We start from the raw sequence: 26,581 nt of genomic DNA on the forward strand, positions 1-26,581 counted from the left end.
ATGCAAAGGTAGAGTTTTTACCAGTGTGGGTGTTTGTGGTGGGGTGGCTCCTGATTCTTATGCCCTGTTGCAGGCATGGCGGTGGTAGCATTTGTCTGATCACAGCTGTGTATGCTGCACTTTTCTGCATCAAATGACAAACGCAAACAAATTGTAACAATGGTGGTCCAATGCTGGCCTGCCTCACATTGCAAATTGGTGTCTATGTTTCTTATTATAATGCCATGCTGGTTGAGAACAGTACAGCCTCACAAGAACCTCAAGTTCAATAGGTTTTTATTTCAGGCTTGTTGTCTTGAATTTTTCTCAACTACATCAGTGCTATATTTGTCTATATATTTATTTTATCCCTAAATTAAAAGGAAGAAATTATATCTCTACTTTGATCAGTGTATCTCTACTTTGATCTCATAGATATTATTTAAATCCTGGAAAGGCAATAAAATAATCAAGGGATAATGTTTTCATCTGCAGAGTTTCTTCTCTGAGCATTGTACCGAGACTTGTGATCTGCTGATTATGATTTATATTAATGAAAAGTAGATGAATGGTCATCAATTTAATTAGCAAATCAAATGCCAAGATCATCCTATTTATTTGGAAAACAGCCTTTGTGGATGTCATCTTAGGCCAAGCTTGGAGCCATAATAAAGAAAGCAACATCCATCAAATTCCATCGGATGTGACATCCAAACATTAAAGGAAATTTAATCTCTGGTGTCGTGAGAATAGAGGGGTATTCATTGCTGCTGTGTTAACAGTATAGACAGCTCACCAGATTCCATGAACACGTTAGAGAAGGGAAGCCTACTCACATACAAATTTTACTTCTCTAGAATGATCATGTATAGATAGTTGGTCATGTCTACCTTCTGCAGCAATTGTTGTCCATGAGGACATAAAGAACACACATAGGAAGTAAAAATTGGATGGTCTATATTTTGTCAAATTCAAAATATTACTCCATAAATCTTATACCTAAAACCATGATCTGATGATAATATATCATATCTACTATGAAAGATCGAGAGTTTATGCACTATATTTTACATATCAAAGGTTAATATTTCATATCCTCATTAGATAATTTTTTTACAGTGAGCCCAAGAATCAAATTCCATCCTCAAGACTTATAATTTATAGAAAAATATGAAAACACAATGAGGTCACTTCACTTTCTTCCTACGTTCACAGTCATTCTCTTGTTTATGTTCCTAATCATATCATTTTCAATTTTGATTATTTAAAAATAAAAATACAAGAAATATTCATAATTCATTTTGCCAGAAACTATATTCTTGGAAAGTGAGATATTTGATTCCGATTCCGATTTGAATAAATAATTTTAAATTAAAACAAAATGATCAAAGGATCGCTTGGGATGATTGAATCAAAAGTGAGAAACAAAAACAAGATATGAAGGTAAGGTGTTGATTTTGCTAATTAGAAATGTGGTTGCTGTGTGATATAATTCATGTTTAGGTTTTGATTTTTTTTTTTAATTACAAAGCCTCTTTAAATGGAGTTTCACATTCTTAAGAGTTATAAGAAAATAATGATTTTTTTTAAAAAAATATTTTTAAAAGATTACTCATTATGGATTTTGGAGTCCTTAAAAAAAAGTCTAATTTTCCTTTTCAACGTACTGTAAGTTTCCTACTCCATTACTATAAGATCACATTTTGAGGCCTCTAAAACTAAATAAAGGCTTAAAAATGATGTGATGAGATCCTATCACATTCGATATCAAACGATGTTTGTTTGCCCATCTAAACACATCCAAAAAAAAAAAAAGTCATACTTAAATAATTTTATTATTATTATATATAATTAAAATAGGACAAATTCCTTAGAAAGTGTTGAATCTCGGATTTTGATGATGAAACTAATTGATTGTGTTTAGATGTTTAACTACATTTTGAGTGATGCAGGTCTACTCGATCAGGATTAGACAGTTAACGCAGGAGGAATTGACGTTGCGCCGCAGGAGATCACGTTAGGATATTGGATGGCAGAAGACTTCGGACGTCGGGTATCGGGCCAAGAGCGGAATTGCGCCAAGGATATCGAGGTTGCGGAAGTCAACTGCCGATTGGGCAATAAGCTGCAAGAGAGGACGATGCGCTGAAGAATCAGACGAAGCGCTAACCAATGACGTACCGGGCAACAGAATGTCAATTCGCGTTGTAATAATTGTCTAGATCGGAGTAGAGTTTTGGCTTGTGTGTGCAGGATTAACTACGATAACGACGAATACATAAAGCGAAACAAAGTGTCGGAGTCAAGCGCAAAGGATTTGTTGCGAGTTCGAGAGTTCGACGGAAGTCCGAAGGTTCATCGGGAATGCTGCCGAAACTAGCCGAGAATGAGTAGGGAGCTTGCCGAAGTGTTTTTCGGAAGCTCGCCGGAAGATTCGTTGGAAGTTCGCGGAGCTCGCCGAGAAAGATCGGAGCTTGCCGAAGAAGCTTGTTGGAACTCGCCAAGATCAAATCGTGAAGTCTAGGAGCTTACCGGAAGTCCGCAAAATGGTTTCCGAGAGTTCGTCGGAAGACCGCCGGAAGATCACCGGAAGCTCGCCGGAAGAAGTCTTGACTTGCGGACTTTGTAATAGCTTAGGAAATGTCTTTAAAATTTGTAGTTAGCACATTAATTAGGATTAAGATTAAAAGATAATCTTATATCCTGGTTAGGGGCCAACTGGGCCCAAAATTAGACTTGGTTTGGGCTAAATTTAAAGCCCAACCAGTGAACCGGAGGGTCTGGCGGTGGCACCGCCAGCATCGGGAACCCAAAGAGAATTCAAATTTTGGAGCCCAAATTTGAATCCTCTTGAGGCCTATAAATACCCATCAAATCTCAGCTGAGATAACAACTTTTTGAGAAGCAATTGATTGAGAGAAAGGTCTTAGAAAAGCCTTAGCTAGTCTTGTTTTTAATTTGCTAGTGTTCACCTCCTTCTTTCTTGCTGAAAATATGTAAGAGAGTGAACCACTTGTAAAAAGTTGTAAGAGGGGTATTTACCCTTCCCCTTCAAGAGATTTGCTAGTGGAAGGTGGGAGCCTCATCAAAGAGGGGCCTCGCAAGTGGATGTAGGTCATTTGACCGAACCACTTTAAAATCGGCATAATCTATGGTTTGCATTTCATTACTGCTATTTACATTACTGCAAACCTTCTTACTTGCTTTATTTTCTCATTACCTTTGCTACACAACTTTGTGAATACGCTTTCAAGTTAAGTACTTCCGAGTTCGATTTTTATCGTACGAAAGATTTGTCAAAATCGACGTTTTAATCCGTTACACTAATTCACCCCCCCCTTCTTAGTGCCGCTCCGATCCTAACAGTTGGTATCAGAGCCACGTTTTTCTACTTTGGTTTAACACCCAAACAGAAATGACTCTTTACGGCTTTCAAGAGGGTCACTCTCTCATTTGTCCTCCCTTTTTCAATGGGACATACTACACTTATTGAAAAACTCGAATGAGAGTTTTCTTACTTTCTTTGGATTTGAATTTATGACACATAGTCGAAAATGGATTTGAAATACCTTCTCTTCCAATGAACCATTGGAATGATTTGGAGAAGAAGATGTTTTCTTTAAACGCAAAGGCTATGAATGCCTTATTTTGCGCTTTGGACAAAAATGAGTTCAATCGGGTTTCTTTGTGCGAAATGGCTTTCGACATATGGCACACTCTTGAAATCACACACGAAGGCACTTCTAGAGTTAAAGATTCGAAAATCAACATTTTAATGCATGATTTCGAGCTTTTTCAAATGAAGCCGAGTGAAACTATTGTTGACATGTACACCCGTTTCACGGATGTCGTCAATGGTTTATAAGCTCTTGGCAAATATTTCTCGAATTTTGAACTTGTTAGTAAAGTTTTACGATCACTTTCTAAAGCTTGGGAATCAAAAGTAACGGCAATACAAGAAACAAAAGATTTAAATATTTTTCCACTTGAAGAACTTATCGGTTCATTGATGACATATGAAATGGTGCGCAATGCACATGATGAACACAATGAACACTTGAACCACCTTCCAAAGAATAGGAAGGATTTGGAACTCCGGACAAATGAATACCACTTGAGCGATGACTCAAGTGATGAGGACAATGATGAACTTGAACTTTGAACACTAAATCTTAATAAGTTTATTAAACAAAAATCTAAAATAAACAATGAACTTGAACGGAGGAAGAGGCCAAAGAAGAGGAAGGCAACCAAGGATGAATCAAAAACTTCTAAAGGTGAAACGGCGAATTGGGCTTTGACGAGCTTCGACTGTAAGTAATTCAACTCTCTTGAATTATTTTGAAATTACTTGAAGTTTTTCATGAGTGCTTACTTTAGAATAGGAAATAAAAAATTATTTTTCAAAAATTATATCATGTTTTTCTTTTTAGCATCTTTGAAAAATTAAAAATTTTTTGATCATGAAAAGTATATTGCTAAGGTTTCATGCATGTTATGTTTTTGAAATGTTGAATGATGTATGCAACATTATGGATAATAGTTATATGATATATGATAATGCTTAGGATTAATCCATGCATGTGTATTTTGATGATTTTATGTCATGCATGAGTTTTTGAAGTAAATGTTGATTTGAAACTCTCATTTTGGATTAACATGTTTTTGGTTGAATCATTTTTATGACGAATTAAGATGACATTCTCATGACATATTAAGATGACATAGTGCATGTACATCTATATATGAATTTCTTGATAGTCTTTTGATGTTAGATGTGATATCATGATGTTTTATTTTTGATGTGTTTGGTCTTGACGGCTTTACGACGAAACTTATGTTTTGATTTTAAATGATGATACATGTTTTCAAAAAAAACTTGAACACCCTCACATGAAATCAATTGTATGAAATGGACATAAATTTTATATCCTATTGAGATTAATGAATTTATTTTACCATTCTTGTGAATCTCATGAAAATAAACATGATGAATATTTTGAAAATAAATGAGTGTCATGCATATTGATCATGCTTAATAAATTTCGAAATTATGCATGATGAATCTTGTGATTTATGGATTATTGATGTTTACCATAATGAAAGTGCCTTATTAATCTTTGTTGTAATAAATCTTACACTTTCGGTTTTGAACATGATACATGTTTTTATTTGGTATAAGTGAAATAAAATCATATGAATTGAAACAACTAAAAAGAGGAAAATATTTTTTCCTTGAAAAATTATTTTTCTCTATCCTATTGATCTTGATGTTTATTATGATAAATCTATGTATACCATTTTGAATCTCTTGAAAGTAATGTTGAGATTTTGATGAATTTGACGATTTGAATTTAAATGAGATTGTATTCAAATTATGATCTTGATTTCTTGGATTTACTACTTGAGATTTTTTTTTAATCACAATCTCTTTTTTGTACACCTACAATTTTTGTTATTTATAAAAAGAAGTGATTTGATAAAATGAATCATGTCTTTTGTAATTCAAGAGGTCTTATCTTTCATGACATGATGCCATTGGATTTATGGCTTGTATGCATTGAAATAATTGAAATATTATGCACTATTTTGTTCTTCCCTTATTCTTTCTTGTTTATAATGATAAAATGAGAAAAAATTATGATCATGCATGATAGGATGCAATTTGACAGAATGTTTATGATTTGCAATGATGCATACAATACTTGTGCTTTCTAATTATGACGTGATGTATTACATATGATGTAAATCATGATTTAAAATACTATGAGTTGTTGCTAAAATGATGTATTATAAATATTGATTTAATATTTTGTATCATGAATACTCTAAATGATGAATATTTGGTATCATGATCAAAATGTTGATAAATAGTTAAAAATTTTAGTATCATGTATGATATCCTCATAATGTTGATCGATTTATTCAATATTGTGCATGAATGAATATAAGATTTTTGAAAATGTGCATATTCTAATTTGAAAATATGATGATGCACAAATAAGATTGATACTTACCTTTGTCATAATTGATGTAAAGGGTCTTCCCTTCTTTTTGACAATGACAAAGGGAGAGATAGCTAGCTTGCACAAGTCAAGAAGATGCAAAAACTTGATTGCTAGCTTGCCTATCTTAAGTAGCAAAAATTGCTAACTTGCTTATTTCAAGAAGCAAAAGTTGTCTTCTTGAACATCACTATCTTGCCTATCTCAAGAAGCAAGACTTGCAACCTGCACATTACAATAGGAAGCAAGAATCGATAGCTTACACACTTCAACAAGAAAGCTATCTTATATTTGCTTTCGAGATTTTTGCTAGCTTGTATGTGGCAAAACTTGCTCACTTTTTCAAACACTTTGCTAGCTTGCACTTTGTAAAGGAAGTGAAAAATAGCACTTCTCAAAAGAGAAGAAAGAACTTACTATCTTGAACATCACAAAAATTGCTACCTTGCATGATGTAAAATTTGCTAAGATCACTATCTCAAAAGAGTTGCTATCTCAAAAGAAGCAAATGTGCTATCTTGCCTATCTCAAAATACAAAACATGCTAACTTGTTACGGAAGCAATTTGCTAGCTCAAACATTACAAAGGAAGCAAAAATTTGCTAGCCTGCAACTTGCATATCATGAAAATTGCTAGCTTGTAGTCTAAAGAGAAGCAATTAGTTGTTATCTCAAGAAAAGCAAACATGCTAAACTTACACATCTTTAATTGCTAGATTGCATGATGATAAAATTTTATACTATGTTTTTCATGCAATGTATGAAACTTTTTATCTCTAAACACATAAGAGTAGGAACTTCTCCTTTTTGTTGATGACAAAGGGGGAGAAGTAGATTCATGACTTCATGTATTGAATTGAATATTTTATATATATTTGCATGATGGTTTAAATGTTTTTTATAACATGTGATGAATGTTACTTGGATTTGGGATAATCCAAGTGTTCTATCAATGGCATATTGATAGGGGGAGTTTGGTTAAACTCCGGGGAGTTAAGGTTAACTCCGTTAATCATCAATTAGTTGTCATCATAAAAAAGGGGGAGATCGTTGAATCTCAGATTTTGATGATGCAACTAATTGATTGTGTTTAGATGTTTAATTGCATTTTGAGTGATGCAGGTCTACTCGATCAGGATTAGACAGTTAACGCAGGAGGAATTGACATTGCGCTGGAGGAGATCACGTTAGGATATTGGATGGTAGAAGACTTCGGATGTCGGGTATCGGGCCAAGAGCGAAATTGCGCCAAGGATATCGGGGTTGCGGAAGTCAACCGCCGATTGGGCAACAAGTCGTAAGAGAGGACAATGCGCTGAAGAATCGGACGAAGCGCTAACCAATGACGTACCGGGCAACAGAATGTCAATTCGCGTTGTAATAATTATCTATATCGGAGTAGAGTTTTGGCTTATGTGTGCAGGATTAACTACGATAACGACGAAGACATAAAGCGAAACAAAGTGTCGGAGTCAAGCGCAAAGGATTTGTTGCGAGTTCGAGAGTTCGACGGAAGTCCGAAGGTTCGTCGGGAATGCTGCCGGAGCTTGCCGAAGAAGCTCGTTGGAACTCGCCAAGATCAAATCGTGAAGTCTAGGAGCTTGCCGGAAGTCCGCAAAATGGTTTCCGAGAGTTTGTCGAAAGACCGCCGGAAGATCACCGGAAGCTCGCTGGAAGAAGTATTGACTTGCGGACTTTGTAATAGCTTAGGAAATGTCTTTAAAATTTATAGTTAGCACATTAATTAGGATTAGGATTAAAAGATAATCCTATATCCTGGTTAGGGGCCAACTGGGCCCAAAATTAGACTTGGTTTGAGCTAAATTTAAAGCCCAACCAGTGAACCGGAGGGTCTGGCGGTGGCACCGCCAGACTGGGCGGTTGCACCGCCTGGGCTGGGCGGTGGCACCGCTAGCATCGGGAACCCAAAGAGAATTCAAATTTTGGAGCCCAAATTTGAATCCTCTTGAGGCCTATAAATACCCCTCAAATCTCAGCTGAGATAATAACTTTTTGAGAAGCAATTGATTGAGAGAAAGGTCTTAGAAAAGCCTTAGCTAGTCTTGTTTTCAATTTGCTAGTGTTCACCTCCTTCTTTCTTGCTGAAAATCTGTAAGAGAGTGAACCGCTTGTAAAAAGTTGTAAGAGGGGTATTTACCCTTCCCCTTCAAGAGATTTGCTAGTGGATGGTGGGAGCCTCATCGAAGAGGGGCCTCGCAAGTGGATGTAGGTCATTTGACCGAACCACTTTAAAATCGGCATAATCTCTGATTTGCATTTCATTACTGCTATTTATATTACTACAAACCTTCTTACTTTGCTTTATTTTCTCATTACCTTTGCTACGTAACTTTGCGAATACGCTTTCAAGTTAAGTACTTCCGAGTTCGATTTTTATCGTACGAAAAATTTGTCAAAACCGACGTTTTAATCCACTACGCTAATTCACCCCCCCTCCTCTTAATGCCGCTCCGATCCTAATAGAAAGTCTGTACTTTTTTAGTTGGACAAAATGCCCTAAAAGTCATACGCGAATACAAATTTACCATTGTATTGACCCATTTAAGTGAACATTACTTTTTGAGTTGGCCAAAAATGCCATAATGGTCATACTCAAATACAAATTTACCATGATATTGACCAATTTAAGTCAACATCAGATCGGTCCAAAATAAATAATAGTCAATAATATTGGTATATTTTCATTCATATTAGCAAAATATAAAATAATTATAGCATTAATCTTAAAATAAAAAAATATAAAATATATAAAATTATGAAAAATAAAATTTTATTCATATTGTAGAATATTATGAAAAAAATAATGTGATAATATTATTTATACATTTTAAATAAATAACAATAAAGTTATTAAATAAATTAATAAATGTTCAATATTAATTTTATAAATTCTCGAATTTATATAAAACCTTAGAAATAATTTTTTTCTATTTTTAAACCTTTCAAATAAGGATTTTTTTCTATTTATTTCAGCCATTGAAACCTTAAAATTATACCCTTTTTTATATAAATTTTACATAGGATAGGTGAATTTACAACCCCTTTGGGCCAAAACCACTTGAATATTATTGTAATAGATTCTTAGAAGTTTTGAGGATAAAAAAAAGGATTTTAAGTTATATTGTTTTTGAATGAGGTCTTGAACTCACATAAGATTTTCTAAAGTCTTATGGGCATAAATTTTTTTTTTGGGATCTGAATTATACTATTTTTGAATGAGATTATACTATTTTTGAGGATCCAAGAATGGTATAAACTTAGAAGTTTTCAAAAAACAAAAACATATGAAATTATATTTAAACGACTAAATGCTTAATTGCTTATGAGATATGAGATATGAACTCACATCTCATACCTTTTAAATAACTTACCAATGCTTAAATAATAATTTTTACATTCTTAAGGCTTTAAAATAAGTATTTTTCATTTATCTTAGTCCTATAAAAAAATAGAAAATTATATATTTTTTATCTTTCACCCAATTTAAGATGAATTTACTGTCCTGTGGGATAAAGACCATTTAAATGATATTATATTCTGAAGTTTTTAAGTTATAATTTTTTTAAAAAAACCTGAGCTACACTATTTTTGAGTGGAATTATATTATTTTTGGGATCCTATTCAAAAATTAATCATAGTCAAGAATATTTATAAGAAAATTTGAATTTACATCTCGATAATATTATGCATATACATATTTATATAGTCTATTAATAGTATTAAATATTTTCTATTTAAATGAGGGATGAAATGAAATATCTAAATGACAAGACTACGCATCCCATCTTTGTAACGTGGTCATACTCTCGTGAATCTTGATGCACCCGTCCATGAACCACCACCTGCGCCAACCGAGTATTTAAGAGGAGTCTCCTCTCTCTTCTTGGGTTGGTCAAATCGAAGCAAGGAAGATGGACGAGGAAGAAAGCAAAGGCGAGAAGGGATTGCAAGTGAACGATTACGTCGTTGGCTCCTTGCGTACCGTCATCTACATCCCCAACTTCATTTCCGAATCCGAGCAATCGCAGCTCCTCCGCCACGTACTACTACTACACATCAAAATCAGTATTTTCTACGAACAAGATGGCATTTTTTTTCTAGGGTTACTGATTTTGACGGGGGGATTCCATCTGTAGATCTACGAGGTGCCCGCATCCCGATGGAAATCTTTGAAGAACAGGAGATTGCAGAACTGGGGTGATCCGTTGCTCTTGCTTTAGCTGTGTGTAGAACCAGAATCGCGTGATGTGTATGATACTTTTGCTTATTGCTTTGTGTTGTTTTTTCCCTGATGTTGGCAGGCGGGGTGGTGCATGAGAAAGGTCTGCTACCGCAAGCTTGTGAGTGGAGAACATTTGCCTTTACACTTTTATGGTTCTTTCGCATCTGTGCGTTCAGATATAATGTCATCAAGTCCGTAATTTCTAGTTGTTTTAGCTTGTTATTTGTTGTCTGTTTGTTTATTTTTCTTGAGAACTTGGACTCAGAACAGGGGAATCTGGTTTCTAGTAGCGTGGATATTCGTGCACAAGCTGCTTGTGGAATTGTCCCAGAAATGAAGCATCATACCATATGACGGTTTGAATCTTTAATTCATAGTTACATGAGAAATAAATCCGGATGTTCCTCAACATGGTAGCTAGTGCACCAAACAACTTATGGAATCTCTGTAGCCATTGTTAATTCGACCCTGGCAATAGTATCTATCAACAGTTGTGAGCCAATTGGATATTATGCTTCGTCGTAAGGATTGGGGGTTGCTTAGCTTACCAATTTGCTTTATTATATTCTAGGATGATATCTAGCATTTGAAGTAACCGGAAAGAATAACTTCTAAATCGATGATCTAACCATAGAGGTAGCTCTGACTTTTTTATTCGGTTTATGTTCAGTCATGAGCTAGTCAATTGAAGTGATGACATCCATGGCCAGATAAGATTTTTAATGAACAAAACAAAAAAAGTTTGGTACAAGATCAGGAGAAAATGGATTATCTCATACTTTGCATTGGCTGGTTAGTTCATATGGACAATACATTAATCTTCTAAATGATTTTAGGTCAGCCAGTTTCTTGTTTCAATTTTATCAATATTCTTTCTCGATAAAATATCTGCTGGTTGTAACCCCTGGTTGCTTAGTTTTCAATGAAACCAAATTCAGCAAAACTTTCATCTTGTTAAATGTTGCAATACAGATTTAGCCACAGTGTAACTGTGTTAGTGCCAGTGTACCATTCTCGGAACGTTGGTTGTTTCAGAGAAGTTCTCAATGTAATTCTAAACATTCTTTAACCTTTACTTTTGCAGTGCCATCTTGGCTCACCAAGATAACCCAGAGAATAGGTCAACAGACAGGGTTGTTTCCATCGCCCATCAACCATGTGCTCATTAACGAATATCTTCCAGATCAAGGGATCATGGTTGGTTTTTATTGCATTCTTTCTTATGATGCCAATTATTTCCATAAAGCTCTTATTGGGAACATTTGCATCTATTTTTCATTCAGCCACACCAAGATGGTCCTGCATACTTTCCTGTTGTTGCAATTTTATCTCTTGAATCACCTATAACAATTGATTTCACTCCCCACCCGAGATCAAAAGAATTTGAAATTCCAGTGGAAAACAAGGATTCAACTCTCTATGAAGCAGTTAGTGGTCAGATCGATAGTCCGTCCACTGAATCAATAGGCAGCCCAAAAGATGAACACCATCAATTTTCTGTTCTCTTGATGCCCTGCAGTTTATTGATATTCAAAGATCAAGCCTATACAGGTGAAACATCAACACCTCTTTATGGTCTTAGTTTTGTTTGTTGAAAGTTTCTCTGCTATATCTTCATTTTTTTTCTTTGTTTCCATTGTACAATTCAGATTATCTTCACGGGATAGAAGATTCTGAGTCACTTAGTTTAGATAAGGTAAGAGTTATTTTATAAAGCTGGATGGCTTCTTAGTTCTTACCATGATTAGTAGTTTTCTAATATCTGTGGTCACAATCTTCAATCACTGTCTTTAATAAAGGACAATACTGGCACAATAGCTACTGCTAAACTCAAAATCTGACCTATAATATTGCTCAGGTTTTTCTTCCTTGTATCCATTATTTGTCCAGGTTGTGAACATTTCGGAAGTTATTAAACTAAAGGAGCTAGAGTATCCTCGCGGTTCCCTGCATGCTGTAACTTCAGATGTCACTCAAGACATTGGACAAAATAACATCTTCCAAAGAACTTCAACCAGAGTCTCATTAACATGCCGCTTGGTGCTAAAAGTTCACAAAAACCTGTTCAAGTTCTAGTGAATTCAGTTAAAAGAAAAAGTTATCGATCACTTTTACATGTGTAATTTTGAATTAACTATACATGCATGAATCATTATTATTTTTAACATGATGACATGTGAATCTGAAGCAATTTTTTGTTCTAGCTCTTTGCGTGCATCAAACTTGGTTCAAACTGTTATAAATTTTAGGTAAGATTGTGTTTAGGATCTGTTTTGCTTTATATTGTAATTCGTGGTAAAAGGTCCATACTTAAGGGGTAATTACTAGTGAACTTTCTATTGTTCTCCAAATTATACAGATACGCATCTGGATTGTTGCTTAATCCAAGGGGTAATTACTGGTGAACCACTGTAAAAATTTATGGAGTAACATAAGAAACTTGTACCTTGTAAGCTACCCTATGTTAACTGCCATATGCTACACTGGCCTACTCAAGTGCTCTCTCTTATTCCTTCCTTTCTTCTCACTTCTCTTTCAAGACTCTATTTGATGAAATCTGTTTATGTCACTAAGTTAGCTTGTTCATCATTCAACCGTAACATGGATATGCCGACACTGAATTGTGTCTTCTTTATCTTCAATCCACGCTTTTGACTGGTGATGCCAAATATGGTTATCACAATCATATCCATCACTATTTTCATCCACTTAGAAGTTGTTTACTAAGTAGTATCGATATCTGCAGTTCAATCATTATCACCTTTAGGTATTATGGACACTGCTGCCGACAACTCTCAAATGTACTCCACTTCAGTGGTTATCAAAAGATGACAATATATTTTGATTATGATTTTGACTGCAAGTTTCAGAGTTGGTGATCAGAATCATCAGTTCAATCAAGTTGATGCTTTACTAATCTGAATTGAGATGTCTGCAATCGACTAGAAGCTACTGTTCTTGTTTTCTCTTTAATAGTTCTACAAAAGCTAGATACTGATCTGGTACAGGTAGATTCAGGACAATAAATACATCTACAAAGATCTTGCAGGATTCTGCTTGCTAGAGTATAATGGCTGGTATTGCTACAAAAGCTTCCATGGATTAAAAGCTAGGGTTTTCCAGGACTCTTGGGATCATGGCGGCTGTTTGCACCTGATACTGGGTAGTCATTGAGTTCAATGTCCATTCTCCGATCCGCAATAGCTTTCTCATTGATCAGTATCTTTCTAGTGATCACCTGCATCAAAAAACTTCATCAGATTTTAGTACTATCTAGATAACATGATGGGAAATTAGATTTAGAACTAGTGAAAAACTCGGGATTTGGAAGGTCTGTGCATGCTTGCAACTTACCTGATCTGCCACTTTCATTACTGATATTTTTTGGTTCCTTAAATCAAGTTTTCCTGCTGGAAATAAAGAGGAAATTGTTGTTCATATCACTACGCAGACATGCCAAAAAACTCTACAGCAAATCTTCTCATTCAGGGGAAGAAAAGAAGCATCAAAAGTTATGGCAAACAATACCAGGAAGAGGAACTGCAACCAAAGAGAGAATCCATGAGAAGCACAAGAGTGTGCAGAGACAAATCGCAGGTTTCCTCTGATCCATGTTGGCAAGAGGCTTCCTCCTGTTTCAGGTCAGTACTCTCAATACAATCTTGGCTTTCTTTGCTGCAGATTATATAGTGCAAAAAGCCATAGTCGACATCACATAGTCAACTTCTCCTCTATTATTCAACTATAAAGAGATTGTGTTCCTATCTTCCTAACTTTTGTACATGCTTTTCCTCCCCCCACATGTGAATGGCTTTTGTCCTGATTCTTCCTGTAAACATTTCTACAACCAAGATTGATGAGGAAATGTATTCCAATAGACTGATATGGTCAGAAAATACCTTAAGCTTAACCTTAAGACATAGCTAGAGAAGTCACCATATGTAGTGTCAGTTTCACCGTAAATTTAATGAAGGAATATTCTTCTTGAGTGCTATGCTGATAAGATATATCCAGTAGACATTGATTAGACTTTATCAGAAACGATCGAGAGAAAAATATGTGATCGTCAGTCAATGTGATCAACCATTATGAATCCATGCTGCATTTCCAAATTGCCCTGGATCCAGGAGTACTACTATACATGCACACACATTTACTGTTCCAGGATCTTTGTTGGACATCATTAGTAGACTCTCTCGGTGCCAAATGTTTGGTATGACTGTTGCAGCAAACAGTCCACCCACATAAAGCAAAAGCAGTGGCCGCAATCTTGATGGAAATGAGGTCCACCACAAAGGATGGTGTGCTCCAGTAGAAGGTTGATGGAAACCTATCAAACAAGTGGTTGTTTTCTGTAGAAACTTCTCCCAAGAAAATCTCATGATGTCAGTGTTTATTATTAGCACTCTTGGTGGGCAAGTGATTGAGTTCGTAAGATTAGTTTGATGATGATGACAAATGTCTGCAGTGATAATGACTAGTGATGATAAAACTTTATTGAGATGCTTATAATTCTGTAGATTCTGCAGATATTCCATCAGTTTTTTCACATGGATGCATATGGTGAGAACATCTCAAAAGTGGCATTGTTGGAGAAACCATGTGCATACTCCATAAACCATGTTTTGGCAGGGCACACAGCATGCAGACTGACAGACAGAGATCATAAGCATAATTTGTATGAATCTGATAAATTTCTTCTTTATCTGAATGATTTTTGTAGTGTGCTGAGCCCATCTCCTACATGAATTCCTTAGAAAGGCAGATGATCTTTGTAGCTTCATGTGTTATACAACTTTGTATCATGCTTTCTTAGCTTTTTAGATGGTAAGAAAACCCAAACAGGTATTTGGATCTGTTAGTGGCAATTATAGTCATGAGATGATGGTGGGACGGTTGACCTGATATGGTTCGTTTTTTCAAACCTTATCGCGTTCGGAGTTGACAAGCGGTCCATTTTGAGGTGAAATGTTATATGAAAGTCCAGTCAGGAAAGATATCCACTCAAGAATATTTCAGCTTTTGTTCTTCTAAACAGGTGCATGTTGACATGATAAGAGAAGATATGGAGTTGATTGCAGTCCGGCAGATGCATTAAGTTGCAGAAGGTAAATTGAAATGAGTATTTATTACCATATTGGAAAGGATGAATTCATATCCTAACAAGCAGAAACTATCATAAAATCTACAAGGAACATAATTCAATAATATTTCAAGCATCATAGTTGATCATTGTAGTTAAAAAGGGCAAAAAAAAGCATTAGATTCTCTTGACAAAATATGTCACTAGTTTGTTTTCTATAAATTCATTAGAATTCAATGTGATACAATCAATTTGACACGATGAAATTTATTTTTTAGTGTTCTCATAGGGAAAACAAAAACGTTCCTTTGTGGGATGCAATTGGCGAGTCATGAATAATATAGAGAATATTTATATCTCATCCTTCTAACGGTTAAGAAATGTCAGTCTATTGTGGACAAAAATAAATCATAAAAAGTTTGAATATTCAAATTTAGTTTAACAAATTGAAATATAATAATTATTGGAAAAAATCTATTAAAATAAAATAATTCTTTTTCATCTTTATGTATCAAAATGAATTTCTCATCTTAATACCAACTTGATATCAAAATGCTAATATCAACCAGAATAACATAAACAGTAGAATAATAAATCAAACATGAGACCAAATATTTAACGTGAAAAACCCAATGTGAGAAAAATTACGGACCGTAGTCCACCTCAAACTTTCACTATCAATAATAATGAAAATAGGTTTACAATAAGTCTTCTCTAAAATAACAAGAGAGTCATAACATCATCAAGATTATATATCATGGCTCAAGAATATCATAGATGAATCTTGTCATAAGAGAATTTTAAATCTCACAAAATGAATATCACAGGAAAATATCTCAAAAAGGATAAACTACATATCAACACCGTTATGATTGTAAAGCTTGTTGGAATCATAACGGTGAGTGACCCAAATGGTCAAATGAGAAGTTCTCGTATTCGTATTCTTCCGGTCCCAATTACAATGATTTCAGGATTGCCAAGGCAGTGGGTGAATTGCCAGCAAGTTGCAGTGTAATATTCCTCTAGTTCACATGTGTGTTTGTCCACTTGCACAAAATTAAGCATGGGATAATCTTCTTTGGGCATTGCTATCATCAACAAGTAGAAGAAGCCACCAAAGCCACCTATGTGTTCACTCCAATTCACACCCTCTGCAACATAGTCAACATTGTTGTTTTCTTGTGCACATAGATCCTTGTTTGACTTTTGTGACCAAAGTTCCCAACAAGGTATTTGCAGCATAGCAGAAACTGCAGCATGATTCCGCTTGGAGACAGGAAGATAATAACCTGTTTTGATTTTGACCAGAGAACAACATTTTAAAGCATGCATATAACAAGCAAGAAGGTGTTGGAACAATAATTAAAGATATAACATAATTAAAATAAAAACACTAAGAGCAAATTCATAAATAAAACCTGAAAGAATGTTATACAGTTTTCTAAGATTATTTCTCCACCCTCATGCTGGTTGAAATCGAGAAATTCATCTCAAGATTTAATCGAATATCGTTTGGAGAATAAAAATTATAATAAATTCTCTTCAATCCATATGTCGTTTGGTCAATATATAAGGGAGAGTAAAACGAAAAAGTTCTCAATTGGTGATTTTATATTTTAGATTCTAAATGAACATAGAAAAGAGTATGCAATTTAGCGGGATAATTCTCTTAAATTTCCTTTAAAACAAAAAGGAAATATAAGACGAAAATAGGCATTTTTGGAGATTTTTGTGGACGAGGAAATCTCAATAAGAAACTTCTTCCATTATCTTTTAGATGAAAGAATAAAATATTATTCTTTCTTTTTTGTTTGTTTGAGAAGAGAGATAAAAGTCATGCCGTAAATTAAATGAATAGCAGCTCTCCAATTATATTTGAATTAATGATCAACTTAAATCTTGAAGTCGTACCGTAAGTTTCCATCGAGTAAATGCTGACGGGTTTCTATCAAGAAACTTACTTTTTCTCATATTATTTTTTATTAATTATCTTCTCGTTCTTTCTTTTGCACTGTCCTACCATTTTCTTACATTATTAATCATTATTATCCTCTACAAAAAATTAAGCCGTTTGGTAAAATATGATTTTTTTTAACTGTAAATGTTTAACGCTCTTCTCACCAAACTAATGATTAAACCGTAGCTTCATTTATCCTTATCCTTACAAATAAAGAAAAGATGGTCAACCTAATAATGAATATCGAATGTATTAAGAAATTATTTATGTATAAAATAAAAATTAGAACTATATATATATATATATATATATATATATATATATATATATATATATATATATATATATATGAGATTCATCTGATACAAAATTCATAACATTTCTATTTGTTCGAGTGAGTTATAAATCAGGTTCACTTAATTAAGCTGTTGCCACCTTACAGATACGGTTGACCAAGTCAACAGGTAGAGACAGAAACATGTGACTCGCCAACCAATTCAGTCTGCTTCTTTTCTTGGTTGTCTTCTGGCTTAAGCCGAGGACGGCGTGTGAAAGCCATGCCCAAAAGTCTACCTCGGCTTCTACTTTCCACTAACTCTCGTCCGCATCAGTCTTTGCGCGTTTTCCATAAAGCAGTACCTGTAACTTCCTTGAAACTTGTTGTGTCATTTAGGGTTTACTTTGCTTCATCTTTCCCACATGGAACTACGTGTCTTAGAATCTGAAAGGTAGCAAGTCAATGGGATATATCGAGTCAAGAACGAGATTAATGAGTCAACTGGGGATGCTTGACTTCTTCTTCTTCTTCTTCTTCTTCTTCTTCTTCTCATTACTGGTAGTCTCGGTCAAGTGAAAGTATACGTCAAAGAAAGTTCTTCTCATCTTCCATCAAACGACCAGTACTTGTTTAGGAGAAGCAACTGCATGGCCCATATAAATGTCGACTCCATGCAGCTGAAGCAAAACTGCAACAGAAGCACTCTACCTCACATCTCAATTGCTTCTCTTCTGCACTGGCATGGAATACTTGCTCCACCACTTGACCCGTCTCTTCGAGATGCTCCATTGCCACCTTGAAAGGCTCGGCTACTTGGCGATAACTCAGGTTGACTCGATCCCGTCAAATGAACTTATCGTCTCCGGAGACGAGAGCAGTGATGATGCTGCGATTGTGATGAAGAGACTTGGCTTGTGGAGCTCCGACGACGATGAAGAGACGGAGAGCAGTAGACTCATGGATGCAGCATATAAGCTGTTGGAGGAGAAAGAAGCGAGATTGGAGGAGGTGGATGCGGCGTTCGGGGTGTTCGACGAGGACGGCGACGGGCTCATCGGCGCCGAGGAGCTACGGGCCGTGATGCGCAGGCTGGGGTTGGAAGAGGGCATGAGATTGGAGGACTGCAGGAGGATGATCGAGGCTTACGATGAGGACGGGGACGGCCATGTTAGCTTGAGCGAGTTCAAGAACATGTTGGAGTGTGCTTTGTAGTTTGAGGAGGAAGATCCAGCTCGAGTAGCTAGAGAAAGAAAGATATCACTGTTGACTGAACTGTTAAATATATGAATCAGAGTCACTCACTTAGATATCTTCTCCAAGATAAGGATTAATACATGTCAAACGAAAGAACTAGGTCAAAATATTTTTCCTGTACGAAGAATCTTTATGGGCTGCTAACCTCTCTCTCTCTCTCTCTCTCTCTCTCTCTCTCTATATATATATATATATATGATGTTGTAAAGGACCATTAGGATGTTTCCTCCATTCATTCATTGTTCCCCCTCTCCTTGTAACTTATGATAATTCACAATTGAAACTGTAGAGGCCTGAGAAGAAGGCCTGTTAGGGATTATCTTACTAAGTTAAGGTGTCAATATAAGCCTCATGTCATTGTGTTGAAGGAAACACATTTGTCTCGATCCTTGGCGGAGCAAGCAGCATCCTGCTTTGGACGAGCGAGGCAGGAAAAGGTTTTGCTCAGCCAACTAAGGGTTCTTCTGAAGGAATTTGGTTGGCCTGGGACTATCGTGTCACAAACGTTAAGGTGCTATCATTTCATTCTCGAGCTATCCATACAGTCGTTCAATTTGCTCAATATAAACCTCGGTTAATGTCTGTTATTTATGCAAGTAATCATGTTTTAGTTCACAATTCCCTTTGGAATGATCAGATTGACAAACGGGGAAGTATAGCTTTCGCTTGTTGTAACTCTTCTATATCGATTTTTCATAATTTAGTTAATTATGTTGGTTTCTTTGATTTGGGTTTCCGTGGTTGTAAATTCACTTAGTGTTCCTGCATGGCTTTGGGTACGCTCAGATTGTGTTTTTGCTAATGTTACGTGGACGGGTCTGTTCATCAATTTCCAGGTCACTCATCTTCCACGATTGTTTTGTTATCACTATCCGATCGTATCCTAATGTTTGTGATACTCGTAGTAATCGTAAACACTTACTTAAAATTTTTTGGACTGATTATTATGAGCTGTTTGATATTATAAAGTATTGCTAGAATCCTACTTTTTAATTTAAAATGTGTGGGGTATTATTTCTAAGTGGAATCTTACTGCTGTGGGTAATCTAGAAATACATTGCTATAGTAAATTAGATAGAATTATTGATTTGGAAGAAATTGATTGTACGAGGGATTTGGATGATTCCTACCAAGTACTCATCAGATAAATCGATTTTAAGGAGTGGGCTAAGGTCAATAATCAATTTTGTTGTGACCACCATAGAATTATGTCTGCTTTTGACTCTAATTTTGTTTGGCGGCATTTAAATTTACCTTGGTGACTTTGGACGGCTTACTCTTACCGAACCCTTTACGAAAAAGGAGATATGGGATACCATTTCCTTTTTCCAATGAGTTTTACAATAAAGTATTTGGAGTTTATTAGTAATTCTATGCTGTATGCATTTGCTCAATTCTATTAGGGCTAGATGAGTTTTACAAAAAAAAAGTATTAGGAGCTTATTAGTAATTCTATGCTGTATGCATTTGCTCAATTCTATTAGGTTAGGTTGGATGAGTAGTGGGATAAATTTTATACTGTATTAGGAGATTACGATTTTGGCATAACAAAGCGAATGGAATATTTGATATAATCTTCATATATATTTATATATATATATATATATTTAATTTTGTTCATGCTTTACATGTAAAAGATTGATAATAGGTCTGGCAGTCTTATTTTGGTTGGTCTATGATGGACCACCTTAGACCCTTTATCGTGCAACCGTTCAGAATTTATGAAGTTTATGTTCATAATATGCATGATCTATCAAATGTTTGCTGAAATGGTTGTTTATAGATCCAGAGTTAAACACTTTCTCTAACATATCTTCTCTTTTATAGGTTTTTAAATGACCATAAGATATTTTAGAAAGAGATTGACCCTTTGCGGACCGTTACATAAGAGTGGCATATAATTTAGGCAAAACCAGGTAAATCCGTGATAGATGGTATCAAAGCGAGACAAGCACACTTAGAAATATTTGACATACAAATGTAGGGGACCTAGCGAGGCTACGTTGAGGGAATCAACACATGCGATCGTTTGGGAGAAACATATGTTGAGATGTAAGGAATAGAGTCACTCAGAGGAGCGAGCATCTAAAATTAGCATTCAAAAAAATGATTAACTCTTTACATGAGAGATACCACGAGAGCAAGCAAGCTGCAAAAAATATGTGACACACAAAAATTAGGATGGTTGAGTTCAAGCTACAACTCAACATTGGCAACTAACTTAATAATACTGTGGGGTGCTTGGCAAATGATAAGACAATGCAAGGTGGGATGGGTTGCTCAGCGACTAAAAGAGTTGTGCAAATCTCACAAACGTGAGGGGAATTGTTAACTCGAAGAATTCGGTACTCATGTAAGGACTTTTATATGAACAATAAATTTATTAGGATCAATACGACACTAACGGGAGGGTGGGTGAATTAGTGCTTATGAAAAAAACATTGGTTTTGAAACTTCATACGTTCGATTAAAATCGATATCGGAAAGATGTTAACTTGAAATAGATTTTAAAGTAAGAAATCAGTTTCTAATTAAAATGAAAAGTTTAAAGTAAATACAAAATAGATTTTTATAGTGGTTTGCTTGTGCTGGGCGATACCACTACCTGCAGCACTGACATTGGACAGTACCACCATCTGACATAGTCTAGGAGACTATGTCTAGACAGTACTACGGCCTGACACTGGGCGGTATCACCGCCCAATCTAGTGGTCCTACCACTTGACATAATCTTGGAGATTATGTCTTAGAGATTGAGCCACTAGTGGTGCCACCATCTGACCCAACTTTTGAGTCACTGAATGGACTTTTCTCTTAGCCCAAAATAATTCCACTTTAGGTTCAGTTGGACCCTAATTGAGTTGGTCTAACTACATTTTAAACCAACCTAATTACAACTAAAACTATTTATATTTAGATAATTATTATAAAGTATTAATCATATGTTATCCAACATATCATTGGTTCATCGATATTTCTGTTAGGATCGAGTTGGCACTAAGAGGGGGGGTGAATTAGTGCAGTGGATAAATCACGTCGGTTCAAAAATCTTTCGTATGTTCGATGAAAATCGATATCGAAAATATAAGTTTAACTTGAAAGCATATAGAAGAGTGTAATGAGAAGGTAAAGCAAGTAAGGCGGTTTATAATGACAGTAAATAGCTTAAAGTAAATGCAAACCGAGTTTTATAGTGGTTCGGTCATCCTAACCTATATCCACTCCCGATTCCTTTTTCGTCGAGGCCACCGATATCCACTAACAATCTTCCTTCAATAGACGAAGACCAACCACCTTCTTATAACTCTATTATCCTTTTGACAGGCTCAGGAGAGAACTTTTACACTCCCACAACCTCCTCTTTTAGACTTCACTAACACTTAGAGTTTGAGAGGAGTTCACATAAGATTACAATAGCATTTTCTTTTTTTTTGCTCTAAATTCTTATGTATGTTAACCAGGGATGAGCGGGGTATTTATAGACCTTAAGTGGATTCAAACTTGGAGCCTAAAACTGTCTAATCCCGATTTTTAGGGTATTGGCAGTACCACTGCCCGTGCTAGGCGGTACCCCACATAGTCTGAGTGGTACTACCACCTGACAATCTCTCAGAGATTGAAGGTCTTGGTATTTATGACCTTGGAACTTCGTAGTTGGCTTTCGAAGCAAAAGAATCCATAAGTATTTGAATAGATACCCTTGTTTATGTTAGGAAAAACTATTATAGCCCAATAATTCTTCCCTTTCTATATATAAAAATGAGTTTCTCATCAAAATATCAACTTATTATCAAAAGTAAATATTAACTAGAGCAGCATAAATAGTAGAATAATAAATCAGTCACAAAGTGAGACACTGAAATTTTTACGTGAAAAACCTAATGCAAAAAAAAACCACGGGATCGGAGTCCACTTCAAACTTCCACTATCACCAATAATGATAATAAGTTTACAATAAATCTTTTTTAAAATAACTAAAGGATCACAATAACATCAAAAACACTGGCTTAACATTAACATATCATCATTACCGAAGATGAATTTTATGAAAAAAAAAATTTATGTCTCATAAAGTGGGTATAGCGAAAAAATACCTTAGAGAGAATAAACTATATATCGATACCGTTAAGATTGTAGAGCTTATTGTAAAGATTCTTTACATAAAATTTAAGCCAAGACCAACAAAGTTTAGCTGCTTGATCATCTAGTAAAAGCCTCAAAAGTCTTAACTTTTTCTCTTCTTTTCTCTCTCTATTTCTTTCGTATGCTGCCACTATTCGCTGTCCTCAATGTGCACGTCTCTATAGTTTTTCTTTTTCTTTTTTTTTCTAATAAATTAGATTTGGGCTGAATGCCCAAATCATCTAGTCCAAGCCCATATATGAGCTGAACCCAACAATTCTCCCTCTCCAGCTCATATGGTGGGATGTACTAAGCCCGCTTTTCGTCTATATGTTTCAGGCTTCACTTTAGGCAAATACTTTGTCAACATATTTGATTCATTCTCATTGGTATGCACTCTTTCCAAGTACAATTTTTTCATCTTAAACATATCATGAATCCAATGATATCTAACATCAATATGCTTGGATCTATAATGATATGTTAAATTCTTAGAGAGATAAATGACACTCTAACTATCACAGTAAATAGTATATCCTTCTGTTTCAAGTCCAATTCATATAAAAACTTTTTCGTCCGTAAAGCTTCCTCGCAAGCTTCAGTAAGTATTATATATTTTGCTTCTATGGTTGATAGAGCAACGCAATTCTGTAACTTAAACTGCCAAGAGACTAGTTCCCCTACAAATGTCATCAAGAATCCCAAAGTGGACTTCTTAGAATTAGTATCACATGCCATGTCCGCATCTGTATACCCCTCTAGTACAAGTTCATCACTACCAAAACATAAACACAATCTGGAAGTATCTCTTAGATATCTTAATATCCGTTTCACTACTATCCAATATTTCTTACCAAGATTAGAGAGAAATCAACTAACAACTCCAATTGCATGAGCTATATCTAGCCTAATATAAACCATAGTATATATCAAATTGCCTACTGCAGATGAGTAAGGCACTTTGGATATATATATATATATATATATATATATATATATATATATATATATATATATATATTTTATCACTTGTAGGACATTGTTACGAACTAAGCTTGAAATGACCTATAAGTGGAGAACAAACTGTTTTGTCTTTACTCATGTTGAATCTTTCATGAACCTTTTCAATGTAGGTCTCTTGAGATAGCCAAATCTTCACTTTCTTCCTATCACGAAGAATCTTCATGCTAAGTATTTGTTTTATCGATCCCAAGACTTTCATGGGAAAAGATTTACTTAGCTCTCTTTTAAGCTTTTCAATTTTACTAGCATCATGACCAACAATCAGCATATCATCAACATAAAGAAGGAGAATAATGAAATCATCATCTGAATTTTTGTTTTTTATAAACACACAATGATAAGATGTTGTTCTATTATACCCTTGGCTCATCATAAAGGAATCAAACTTCTTGTACCACTATCTAGGTGCTTGTTTGAGTCTATATAAGCTTTTTCTAAGCTTCTACACTAGATTTTCTTTTCTCTTAACTTTGAAACCTTCTTGTTACTCCATGTAAATTTCTTCTTCTAAGTCACCATGAAAAAATATTGTTTTTACATCAAGTTGTTCAACTTCTAAATTCAAGTGGGTAGTCAAACCAAGAACAGTTGGAATAGAGGATATTTTCACCATAGGAGAAAATATTTTTTCAAAGTCAATACATTTTTTCTGACTGAATCCTTTCACAACTAGTCATGTCATGCATTTTATTATGAGCTATTATTTTCAGTCTTCAATTTGTAAACTCATTTATTCTTGAGAGCTTTATTCTCTTCAGGCAACTTTACTAAGTCATAGGTATGGTTCTCAAGCAAGGATCTTATTTCTTCTTACATGGCTTTAACCCACTCATTCTTATGCTCATATAGAATAGCTTCTTAGTAAGTTTCTAACTCTCCATCGTCAGTAAGCATAATATACTCATGTGGAGGGTATCTGGTAGATGGTTGTGGCTCCTTTGTGGATCTTCTCAATTGAATCTCAACTAACAGTAGAGGTGTTTATTCAGTTGGTTCAACATCATCAATTGTAGGAGCATCATCACTGACATTCTCATTATAATCTTCTTATTCATCTCCCTCATAATCATCATGAACTACAAGTGAAGGAACTGGACTCAAACTCTAAGAAATATAAACATAAATTTTTAGCTTCTCAATGTTATCACCATCATCAAACAATTGGTCTTCAAGAAATATAATATCTCTTCTTTTAATAGTCTTCTTGTTCATTAGATCTCATAATCTGTACCCAAACTCTTCATGACCATACCCCAAGAAAATACATGCTTTTGTCTTATTATTAAGCTTAGACCTCTCATCTTTGGGAATATGAACAAATTCTTTACATCCAAACACTCTCAAGTGATTATAAGATATATCTTTTCTTTTTCATACTCTCTCTAGAACATCATCTTTCATAGAAACTGATAGAGAAAGATTTATTAGATCAATTGTAGTTCTCATAGCCTCCCCCTAAAATGACTTAGATAACTTGGCATGGGAAAGCATACACCTAATCCTTTCTTCAATAGTTTTATTCATTCTTTCTATTACATCGCTCTGCTGAGGAGTTTTATGAATTATTTTCTCAAGCTTGATATTATGGAACTTGCAATAATTCTTAAAATGACCCATATGCTCGCCACCATTATCTGCTCGAACATACTTTAGCTTTCTGCCTGCTAGTTTCTCTTTCAATACTGACATGAAACTCTTTGAAAACATTGAGTACCTGATCTTTATATTTCAAAGCAAAAGTCCACACTTTTCTAGAATGATCATCAATGAAAATAACAAAATAAAGAGCACCCCCAAGAGTTTTAGTTTGCATAGTACAGACATCAGTATGAATCAAATCAATAACATCTGATCTTCTAGATGATGGACACGTATGAAAGGCAATTCTATGTGTTTTTTCAGCTAAGCAATGATCATAAGATTTAAGAGATGTACCTTACAACTTTGGTAAGAACTGCTTTCTAACAAGAGTTTAAAGTCACTTCTCATTGATATGACCAAGCCTCTTGTGCCAAAGATCTATACCATGACATAAAAAGAGTTTAGCTTCTTTCCTCTCTCCACAATTAGTGAACTTTTAGTGAGTTTCCATTTATTTTTACCAAAATAGTATGTAAATCCCTCATCATCAAGTTTGCTTATAGATATCAAGTTAAGATAAATATCTAAAACATATTTGACATCTTTGAGTATCAATTTGCTCATAATACTGGTCTTCAAGTAAATATCTCCAATACCCATAATCTTAAATGTATCACTGTTTTCCATTTCTAACATTACCAAAATCACTAGCAATGTAAGATATGAAGAAATCACCATGAGAAATAACATGAAATAAAGAACTCAATTACCCAATTATTGTCCTGAGCTGCAAGACTGAAACAAACGTCATCATAAACAATAATGATATCACCTTCAACAGCAATTGTATTAGTCTCTTTATCATTTTTTTCCTTTCATTTTGTTTTTGCTTCCAAAACCTACACTCTTTCTTCATGTGACTTGGCCTATTACAATAAAAATATTTGATATTTCTTTTAGACTTAGATTTTCCTCTATAACCATGTGGATTTCTGCTATCACTTCTTCCACGTTTTCTTATTTTTTAGTAATAAATACACTCTTCCTATTCTTTCCT

The 26,581-nt window shown here is 34.9% G+C and overlaps 2 protein-coding genes across 4 annotated transcripts; both read left to right on the forward strand.

The window, feature by feature from the left end:
• The first annotated feature begins 9,870 nt into the window (after window positions 1-9,870).
• Window positions 9,871-15,081, forward strand: LOC135650255 (alkylated DNA repair protein ALKBH6 homolog). Of its 3 annotated transcripts, none has more exons than XR_010501486.1 (8): window positions 9,871-10,045; window positions 10,142-10,202; window positions 10,307-10,345; window positions 11,312-11,424; window positions 11,511-11,778; window positions 11,877-11,923; window positions 13,679-13,868; window positions 14,748-15,081. XR_010501486.1 is itself a non-coding variant. In XM_065169524.1 (7 exons), exons 1-7 carry the CDS (start codon window positions 9,917-9,919, stop codon window positions 12,301-12,303), a joined length of 843 nt encoding a protein of 280 aa, XP_065025596.1. In that variant the 5' UTR covers window positions 9,871-9,916; the 3' UTR covers window positions 12,304-12,430. The 3 variants fall into 3 exon arrangements, 1 of the variants encoding a protein (XP_065025596.1); XR_010501485.1 differs by having other exon boundaries at window positions 9,872-10,045; window positions 14,757-15,081; XM_065169524.1 differs by lacking the exons at window positions 13,679-13,868; window positions 14,748-15,081 and adding an exon at window positions 12,118-12,430.
• A 3,204-nt stretch (window positions 15,082-18,285) lies between these two features.
• On the forward strand, window positions 18,286-18,756 carry LOC135650068 (probable calcium-binding protein CML46). The gene has a single exon (XM_065169172.1). The coding sequence runs from the start codon at window positions 18,286-18,288 to the stop codon at window positions 18,754-18,756; it is 471 nt and encodes a 156-aa protein (XP_065025244.1).
• Window positions 18,757-26,581: the final 7,825 nt, after the last annotated feature.

Source organism: Musa acuminata, chromosome BXJ3-9 (assembly GCF_036884655.1).
Source record: "Musa acuminata AAA Group cultivar baxijiao chromosome BXJ3-9, Cavendish_Baxijiao_AAA, whole genome shotgun sequence".
NCBI classification, from domain to species: Eukaryota; Viridiplantae; Streptophyta; class Magnoliopsida; order Zingiberales; family Musaceae; genus Musa; species Musa acuminata.